The following is a 10,393-nucleotide window of genomic DNA, read 5'->3' as shown; positions in this document are numbered from 1 at the left end:
TATTCTGTCTCCACTGTCCCCCTAGTCTGTTATCATAGGTATTCTGTCTCCACTGTCCCCCTAGTCTGTTATCATAGGTATTCTGTCTCCACTGTCCCCCTAGTCTGTTATCATAGGTATTCTGTCTCCACTGTCCCCCTAGTCTGTTATCATAGGTATTCTGTCTCCACTGTCCCTCTAGTCTGTTACCATAGGTATTCTGTCTCCACTGTCCCCCTAGTCTGTTACCATAGGTATTCTGTCTCCACTGTCCCTCTAGTCTGTTACCATAGGTATTCTGTCTCCACTGTCCCCCTAGTCTGTTATCATAGGTATTCTGTCTCCAGCTGCTGCCTACCCTGTCCCCCTAGTCTGTTATCATAGGTATTCTGTCTCCACTGTCCCCCTAGTCTGTTACCATAGGTATTCTGTCTCCACTGTCCCCCTAGTCTGTTATCATAGGTATTCTGTCTCCACTGTCCCCCTAGTCTGTTACCATAGGTATTCTGTCTCCACTGTCCCCCTAGTCTGTTATCATAGGTATTCTGTCTCCACTGTCCCCCTAGTCTGTTACCATAGGTATTCTGTCTCCACTGTCCCCCTAGTCTGTTACCATAGGTATTCTGTCTCCACTGTCCCCCTAGTCTGTTACCATAGGTATTCTGTCTCCACTGTCCCCCTAGTCTGTTATCATAGGTATTCTGTCTCCACTGTCCCCCTAGTCTGTTACCATAGGTATTCTGTCTCCACTGTCCCCCTAGTCTGTTACCATAGGTATTCTGTCTCCACTGTCCCCCTAGTCTGTTACCATAGGTATTCTGTCTCCACTGTCCCCCTAGTCTGTTATCATAGGTATTCTGTCTCCACTGTCCCCCTAGTCTGTTACCATAGGTATTCTGTCTCCACTGTCCCCCTAGTCTGTTACCATAGGTATTCTGTCTCCACTGTCCCCCTAGTCTGTTATCATAGGTATTCTGTCTCCACTGTCCCCCTAGTCTGTTACCATAGGTATTCTGTCTCCACTGTCCCCCTAGTCTGTTACCATAGGTATTCTGTCTCCACTGTCCCCCTAGTCTGTTATCATAGGTATTCTGTCTCCACTGTCCCCCTAGTCTGTTATCATAGGTATTCTGTCTCCACTGTCCCTCTAGTCTGTTACCATAGGTATTCTGTCTCCACTGTCCCCCTAGTCTGTTACCATAGGTATTCTGTCTCCACTGTCCCTCTAGTCTGTTACCATAGGTATTCTGTCTCCACTGTTCTACCCTGTCCCCCTAGTCTGTTACCATAGGTATTCTGTCTCCACTGTTCTACCCTGTCCCTCTAGTCTGTTACCATAGGTATTCTGTCTCCACTGTCCCCCTAGTCTGTTACCATAGGTATTCTGTCTCCACTGTCCCCCTAGTCTGTTATCATAGGTATTCTGTCTCCACTGTCCCTCTAGTCTGTTATCATAGGTATTCTGTCTCCACTGTCCCCCTAGTCTGTTACCATAGGTATTCTGTCTCCACTGTTCTACCCTGTCCCCCTAGTCTGTTACCATAGGTATTCTGTCTCCACTGTCCCCCTAGTCTGTTACCATAGGTATTCTGTCTCCACTGTCCCCCTAGTCTGTTATCATAGGTATTCTGTCTCCACTGTCCCTCTAGTCTGTTATCATAGGTATTCTGTCTCCACTGTCCCCCTAGTCTGTTACCATAGGTATTCTGTCTCCACTGTCCCTCTAGTCTGTTATCATAGGTATTCTGTCTCCACTGTCCCTCTAGTCTGTTATCATAGGTATTCTGTCTCCACTGTCCCCCTAGTCTGTTATCATAGGTATTCTGTCTCCACTGTCCCCCTAGTCTGTTACCATAGGTATTCTGTCTCCACTGTCCCCCTAGTCTGTTACCATAGGTATTCTGTCTCCACTGTCCCCCTAGTCTGTTATCATAGGTATTCTGTCTCCACTGTCCCCCTAGTCTGTTATCATAGGTATTCTGTCTCCACTGTCCCCCTAGTCTGTTACCATAGGTATTCTGTCTCCACTGTCCCCCTAGTCTGTTACCATAGGTATTCTGTCTCCACTGTCCCCCTAGTCTGTTATCATAGGTATTCTGTCTCCACTGTCCCCCTAGTCTGTTACCATAGGTATTCTGTCTCCACTGTCCCTCTAGTCTGTTACCATAGGTATTCTGTCTCCACTGTCCCCCTAGTCTGTTACCATAGGTATTCTGTCTCCACTGTCCCCCTAGTCTGTTACCATAGGTATTCTGTCTCCACTGTCCCTCTAGTCTGTTACCATAGGTATTCTGTCTCCACTGTCCCTCTAGTCTGTTACCATAGGTATTCTGTCTCCACTGTCCCCCTAGTCTGTTACCATAGGTATTCTGTCTCCACTGTCCCCCTAGTCTGTTACCATAGGTATTCTGTCTCCACTGTCCCCCTAGTCTGTTACCATAGGTATTCTGTCTCCACTGTCCCCCTAGTCTGTTACCATAGGTATTCTGTCTCCACTGTCCCCCTAGTCTGTTACCATAGGTATTCTGTCTCCACTGTCCCCCTAGTCTGTTACCATAGGTATTCTGTCTCCACTGTCCCTCTAGTCTGTTACCATAGGTATTCTGTCTCCACTGTCCCCCTAGTCTGTTACCATAGGTATTCTGTCTCCACTGTCCCTCTAGTCTGTTACCATAGGTATTCTGTCTCCACTGTCCCCCTAGTCTGTTACCATAGGTATTCTGTCTCCACTGTCCCCCTAGTCTGTTACCATAGGTATTCTGTCTCCACTGTCCCCCTAGTCTGTTATCATAGGTATTCTGTCTCCACTGTCCCTCTAGTCTGTTACCATAGGTATTCTGTCTCCACTGTCCCCCTAGTCTGTTACCATAGGTATTCTGTCTCCACTGTCCCTCTAGTCTGTTACCATAGGTATTCTGTCTCCACTGTCCCTCTAGTCTGTTACCATAGGTATTCTGTCTCCACTGTCCCTCTAGTCTGTTACCATAGGTATTCTGTCTCCACTGTCCCCCTAGTCTGTTACCATAGGTATTCTGTCTCCACTGTCCCCCTAGTCTGTTACCATAGGTATTCTGTCTCCACTGTCCCCCTAGTCTGTTACCATAGGTATTCTGTCTCCACTGTCCCCCTAGTCTGTTACCATAGGTATTCTGTCTCCACTGTCCCCCTAGTCTGTTATCATAGGTATTCTGTCTCCACTGTCCCTCTAGTCTGTTACCATAGGTATTCTGTCTCCACTGTCCCCCTAGTCTGTTACCATAGGTATTCTGTCTCCACTGTCCCTCTAGTCTGTTACCATAGGTATTCTGTCTCCACTGTCCCCCTAGTCTGTTATCATAGGTATTCTGTCTCCACTGTCCCCCTAGTCTGTTACCATAGGTATTCTGTCTCCACTGTCCCCCTATTCTGTTACCATAGGTATTCTGTCTCCACTGTCCCCCTAGTCTGTTACCATAGGTATTCTGTCTCCACTGTCCCCCTAGTCTGTTACCATAGGTATTCTGTCTCCACTGTCCCCCTAGTCTGTTATCATAGGTATTCTGTCTCCACTGTCCCCCTAGTCTGTTACCATAGGTATTCTGTCTCCACTGTCCCCCTAGTCTGTTACCATAGGTATTCTGTCTCCACTGTCCCCCTAGTCTGTTACCATAGGTATTCTGTCTCCACTGTCCCCCTAGTCTGTTACCATAGGTATTCTGTCTCCACTGTCCCCCTAGTCTGTTATCATAGGTATTCTGTCTCCACTGTCCCCCTAGTCTGTTACCATAGGTATTCTGTCTCCACTGTCCCCCTAGTCTGTTACCATAGGTATTCTGTCTCCACTGTCCCCCTAGTCTGTTATCATAGGTATTCTGTCTCCACTGTCCCCCTAGTCTGTTATCATAGGTATTCTGTCTCCACTGTCCCCCTAGTCTGTTACCATAGGTATTCTGTCTCCACTGTCCCCCTAGTCTGTTACCATAGGTATTCTGTCTCCACTGTCCCCCTAGTCTGTTACCATAGGTATTCTGTCTCCACTGTCCCTCTAGTCTGTTACCATAGGTATTCTGTCTCCACTGTCCCCCTAGTCTGTTACCATAGGTATTCTGTCTCCGCTGTCCCCCTAGTCTGTTACCATAGGTATTCTGTCTCCGCTGTCCCCCTAGTCTGTTACCATAGGTATTCTGTCTCCACTGTCCCCCTAGTCTGTTACCATAGGTATTCTGTCTCCACTGTCCCCCTAGTCTGTTATCATAGGTATTCTGTCTCCACTGTCCCCCTAGTCTGTTATCATAGGTATTCTGTCTCCACTGTCCCCCTAGTCTGTTACCATAGGTATTCTGTCTCCACTGTCCCTCTAGTCTGTTACCATAGGTATTCTGTCTCCACTGTCCCCCTAGTCTGTTACCATAGGTATTCTGTCTCCACTGTCCCTCTAGTCTGTTACCATAGGTATTCTGTCTCCACTGTCCCTCTAGTCTGTTACCATAGGTATTCTGTCTCCACTGTCCCCCTAGTCTGTTACCATAGGTATTCTGTCTCCACTGTCCCCCTAGTCTGTTACCATAGGTATTCTGTCTCCACTGTCCCCCTAGTCTGTTATCATAGGTATTCTGTCTCCACTGTCCCTCTAGTCTGTTACCATAGGTATTCTGTCTCCACTGTCCCTCTAGTCTGTTACCATAGGTATTCTGTCTCCACTGTCCCCCTAGTCTGTTACCATAGGTATTCTGTCTCCACTGTCCCCCTAGTCTGTTACCATAGGTATTCTGTCTCCACTGTCCCTCTAGTCTGTTACCATAGGTATTCTGTCTCCGCTGTCCCCCTAGTCTGTTACCATAGGTATTCTGTCTCCACTGTCCCCCTAGTCTGTTACCATAGGTATTCTGTCTCCACTGTCCCCCTAGTCTGTTACCATAGGTATTCTGTCTCCACTGTCCCCCTAGTCTGTTACCATAGGTATTCTGTCTCCACTGTCCCTCTAGTCTGTTACCATAGGTATTCTGTCTCCACTGTCCCTCTAGTCTGTTACCATAGGTATTCTGTCTCCACTGTCCCCCTAGTCTGTTACCATAGGTATTCTGTCTCCACTGTCCCCCTAGTCTGTTACCATAGGTATTCTGTCTCCACTGTCCCCCTAGTCTGTTACCATAGGTATTCTGTCTCCACTGTCCCCCTAGTCTGTTACCATAGGTATTCTGTCTCCACTGTCCCCCTAGTCTGTTACCATAGGTATTCTGTCTCCACTGTCCCCCTAGTCTGTTACCATAGGTATTCTGTCTCCACTGTCCCCCTAGTCTGTTACCATAGGTATTCTGTCTCCACTGTCCCCCTAGTCTGTTACCATAGGTATTCTGTCTCCACTGTCCCTCTAGTCTGTTACCATAGGTATTCTGTCTCCACTGTCCCCCTAGTCTGTTACCATAGGTATTCTGTCTCCACTGTCCCTCTAGTCTGTTACCATAGGTATTCTGTCTCCACTGTCCCCCTAGTCTGTTACCATAGGTATTCTGTCTCCGCTGTCCCCCTAGTCTGTTACCATAGGTATTCTGTCTCCACTGTCCCCCTAGTCTGTTATCATAGGTATTCTGTCTCCACTGTCCCCCTAGTCTGTTATCATAGGTATTCTGTCTCCACTGTCCCCCTAGTCTGTTACCATAGGTATTCTGTCTCCACTGTCCCCCTAGTCTGTTACCATAGGTATTCTGTCTCCGCTGTCCTACCCTGTCCCCCTAGTCTGTTACCATAGGTATTCTGTCTCCACTGTCCCCCTAGTCTGTTACCATAGGTATTCTGTCTCCACTGTCCCTCTAGTCTGTTACCATAGGTATTCTGTCTCCACTGTCCCCCTAGTCTGTTACCATAGGTATTCTGTCTCCACTGTCCCCCTAGTCTGTTACCATAGGTATTCTGTCTCCACTGTCCCTCTAGTCTGTTATCATAGGTATTCTGTCTCCACTGTCCCCCTAGTCTGTTACCATAGGTATTCTGTCTCCACTGTCCCCCTAGTCTGTTACCATAGGTATTCTGTCTAGCTTCATGGTCTAGTAGTAAAATTAGCCTGACTGGAGATCAAATGAAATGGTGACTGTTTGTAGAGACCTGGAAGACAGCTACTCACTCAGCAGGTTACACGATGAAGAATTACTCGGAGAGAGAGCGAAAGGGACAGAGCGGGAGATGTAGAGAGGGTCACGCCCTGACCACAGAGAGACATTGTTTCTCTATGGTGTAGTAGATCAGGGCTGGGGTGTTCTAGTCTATTATTTCTATGTGGTGTTCTAGTTTTCATATTTCTATGTTGGTGTGCTTGATATGGTTCCCGATTAGAGGCAGCTGGTAATCGTTGTCTCTAATTGGGGATCATATTTAAGTAGCCTTTTTTCCACCTGTGTTTTGTGGGATATTGAATTAGTGCACGTAGCACCTCTGTAGTCACGGTTCGTTGTTCGTTTATCGTTTTTTGTTTTTGTTAAGTTTCACTTTTTAATAAATTATGTAGAACTGTATTCACGCTGCGCCTTGGTCCGTTTCTACAAACGATCGTGACAGAGAGAGAGACGGAGAAAGCTGAGCTGTGATTGGTTGAGTCAACATTCCAGCCGCTCATCTCACTCCATAACTGTGATTTGCAGAAAGAGAATGTTAATAACTCTAACGAGAGCCCATCGAGATGGTGTACATCTGGCCCAACTGGTGCTGCCGATACTGATGGTGTACAGTTCTGATGGTCTGGCTGCTGGCCGACCTGCCTATACTGATAGATGGTGTACAGTTCTGACGTCAGCCTGCTGGCCGACCTGCCTATACTGATAGATGGTGTACAGTTCTGACAGTCAGCCTGCTGGCCGACCTGCCTATACTGATAGATGGTGTACAGTTCTGATGGTCTGGCTGCTGGCCGACCTGCCTATACTGATAGATGGTGTACAGTTCTGACGTCTGCCTGCTGGCCGACCTGCCTATACTGATAGATGGTGTACAGTTCTGACGTCTGCCTGCTGGCCGACCTGCCTATACTGATAGATGGTGTACAGTTCTGATGGTCTGCCTGCTGGCCGACCTGCTGGCCGACCTGCCTATACTGATAGATGGGCCTCGCTGTATCTTGCCATGTCTCCCAACTTCAGTGAAGCAGGGCATCAATGAATGGGCTAGGACTTTGAGATGAGTGAGATGCAACACTTGAAGAACACACAGTATCTGTTCATGCGTACGGGTTGCTTCAGGCTGTTCACACCACGGTAGTCAGGGCACCAAAACAGCAGACAAGTGGAGCCTCTTAGTTGTTGCACAGATTGACCCACTCTGCTATTTACTTAATTCATCTTTTCATTTTTATTTTTTGGGGTTGGGGATTTTTCTTAAATGTAACTCTGAGAGGCTCAGTCTGGTTTCGGTCTATACTGGCTTTAATCGGGAGGATTATCATGTCTGCAGGCCAGCTTTAACCCAGACAGACCCTAGAGAGAGCAGAGGGCCAGATGCAGAGGGCCAGATTAGACACCCTCAGCCCTTCAATATAAACCATCACCTCCCCCCTCTTCTCTGCCATTATGCCCCTCTCCCCTATCATTATGCCCCTCTCTCCTACCATTATGCCCCTCTCCCCTACCATTATGCCCCTCTCCCCTGCCATTATGCCCCTCTCCCCTACCATTATGCCCCTCTCCCCTACCATTATGCCCCTCTCCCCTGCCATTATGCCCCTCTCTCCTATCATTATGCCCCTCTCCTCTGCCATTATGCCCCTCTCCCCTGCCATTATGCCCCTCTCTCCTACCATTATGCCCCTCTCCCCTACCATTATGCCCCTCTCTCCTACCATTATGCCCCTCTCCCCCACCATTATGCCCCTCTCCCCTACCATTATGCCCCTCTCCCCTATCATTATGCCCCTCTCCCCTACCATTATGCCCCTCTCTCCTACCATTATGCCCCTCTCCCCCACCATTATGCCCCTCTCCCCCACCATTATGCCCCTCTCCCCTACCATTATGCCCCTCTCCCCTACCATTATGCCCCTCTCCCCTATCATTATGCCCCTCTCCCCTGCCATTATGCCCCTCTCCCCTGCCATTATGCCCCTCTCCCCTGCCATTATGCCCCTCTCCCCTATCATTATGCCCCTCTCCCCTACCATTATGCCCCTCTCCCCTGCCATTATGCCCCTCTCCCCTACCATTATGCCCCTCTCCCCTACCATTATGCCCCTCTCCCCTATCATTATGCCCCTCTCCCCTACCATTATGCCCCTCTCCCCTGCCATTATGCCCCTCTCCCCTGCCATTATGCCCCTCTCCCCTGCCATTATGCCCCTCTCCCCTACCATTATGCCCCTCTCCCCTACCATTATGCCCCTCTCCCCTGCCATTATGCCCCTCTCTCCTATCATTATGCCCCTCTCCTCTGCCATTATGCCCCTCTCCCCTGCCATTATGCCCCTCTCTCCTACCATTATGCCCCTCTCCCCTACCATTATGCCCCTCTCTCCTACCATTATGCCCCTCTCCCCCACCATTATGCCCCTCTCCCCTACCATTATGCCCCTCTCCCCTATCATTATGCCCCTCTCCCCTACCATTATGCCCCTCTCTCCTACCATTATGCCCCTCTCCCCCACCATTATGCCCCTCTCCCCCACCATTATGCCCCTCTCCCCTACCATTATGCCCCTCTCCCCTACCATTATGCCCCTCTCCCCTATCATTATGCCCCTCTCCCCTGCCATTATGCCCCTCTCCCCTGCCATTATGCCCCTCTCCCCTGCCATTATGCCCCTCTCCCCTATCATTATGCCCCTCTCCCCTACCATTATGCCCCTCTCCCCTGCCATTATGCCCCTCTCCCCTACCATTATGCCCCTCTCCCCTACCATTATGCCCCTCTCCCCTATCATTATGCCCCTCTCCCCTACCATTATGCCCCTCTCCCCTGCCATTATGCCCCTCTCCCTACCATTATGCCCCTCTCCCCTACCATTATGCCCCTCTCCCCTACCATTATGCCCCTCTCCCCTACCATTATGCCCCTCTCCCCTACCATTATGCCTCTCTCCCCTACCATTATGCCTCTCTCCCCTACCATTATGCCCCTCTCCCCTACCATTATGCCCCTCTCCCCTACCATTATGCCCCTCTCCCCTACCATTATGCCCCTCTTCCCTACCATTATGCCCCTCTCCCCTACCATTATGCCCCTCTCCCCTACCATTATGCCCCTCTCCCCTACCATTATGCCCCTCTCCCCTACCATTATGCCCCTCTCCCCCACCATTATGCCCCTCTCCCCCGCCATTATGCCCCTCTCCCCCGCCATTATGCCCCTCTCCCCTGCCATTATGCCCCTCTCCCCTGCCATTATGCCCCTCTCCCCTACCATTATGCCCCTCTCCCCTACCATTATGCCCCTCTCCCCTACCATTATGCCCCTCTCCCCTACCATTATGCCCCTCTCCCCTACCATTATGCCCCTCTCCCCTATCATTATGCCCCTCTCCCCTATCATTATGCCCCTCTCCCCTACCATTATGCCCCTCTCCCCTACCATTATGCCTCTCTCCCCTACCATTATGCCCCTCTCCCCTACCATTATGCTCCTCTCCCCTACCATTATGCCCCTCTCCCCTACCATTATGCCCCTCTCCCCTGCCATTATGCCCCTCTCCCCTGCCATTATGCCCCTCTCCCCTACCATTATGCCCCTCTCCCCTACCATTATGCCACTCTCCCCTACCATTATGCCCCTCTCCCCTACCATTATGCCCCTCTCCCCTACCATTATGCCCCTCTCCTCTGCCATTATGCCCCTCTCCCCTACCATTATGCCCCTCTCCCCTATCATTATGCCCCTCTCCCCTACCATTATGCCCCTCTCCTCTGCCATTATGCCCCTCTCCCCTACCATTATGCCCCTCTCCCCTACCATTATGCCCCATAATGTGATGTATTTCCAGTAGGACATTTCAGGGGTCTATAACATGATGTATCTCCAGTGTGGAGCCTTGAGAGGAGAGTCTGAGCGAGCGCCGATTCCCTCTGACTGTAGGACACGTCTCTGAGCGACCACTGATTCCCTCCGACTGTAGAACACGTCTCTGAGCGAGCACCGATTCCCTCTGACTGTAGAACACGTCTCTGAGCGAGCACTGATTCCCTCTGACTGTAGAACACGTCTCTGAGCGAGCACCGATTCCCTCTGACTGTAGAACACGTCTCTGAGCGAGCACTGATTCCCTCTGACTGTAGAACACGTCTCTGACTGTAGAACACGTCTCTGAGGGAGAAAGAGAAGATACAACAGGCTGTTGTTGTTTTTCGCTAGTGAGGCCGGGGCCAGGAGGGGGGGGGATTAGCAAATAACTGGGCCATGGGTAAACACACTGCTGCTCTGGTCCAATGAACATACTGACCCCTAGAGGAATACTCCCCTGACT

General features: G+C 50.0%; 1 protein-coding gene across 1 annotated transcript; it reads left to right on the top strand.

The window, feature by feature from the left end:
• Positions 1-9,021: 9,021 nt before the first annotated feature.
• LOC139567350 (uncharacterized) lies at positions 9,022-9,897 on the top strand (the record flags this gene model as incomplete). Its single annotated transcript, XM_071388745.1, has 1 exon — positions 9,022-9,897. A coding segment is annotated over one exon (876 nt), but the record flags the coding sequence as incomplete, so codon positions are not given.
• Between the last annotated feature and the right edge of the window lie 496 nt (positions 9,898-10,393).

The sequence above is a fragment of the Salvelinus alpinus genome, unplaced genomic scaffold, assembly GCF_045679555.1.
Source record: "Salvelinus alpinus unplaced genomic scaffold, SLU_Salpinus.1 scaffold_286, whole genome shotgun sequence".
NCBI classification, from domain to species: Eukaryota; Metazoa; Chordata; class Actinopteri; order Salmoniformes; family Salmonidae; genus Salvelinus; species Salvelinus alpinus.
The sequence above is the reverse complement of the archived record's forward strand: the minus strand, read 5'-3'. Positions and strand labels throughout refer to the sequence as shown.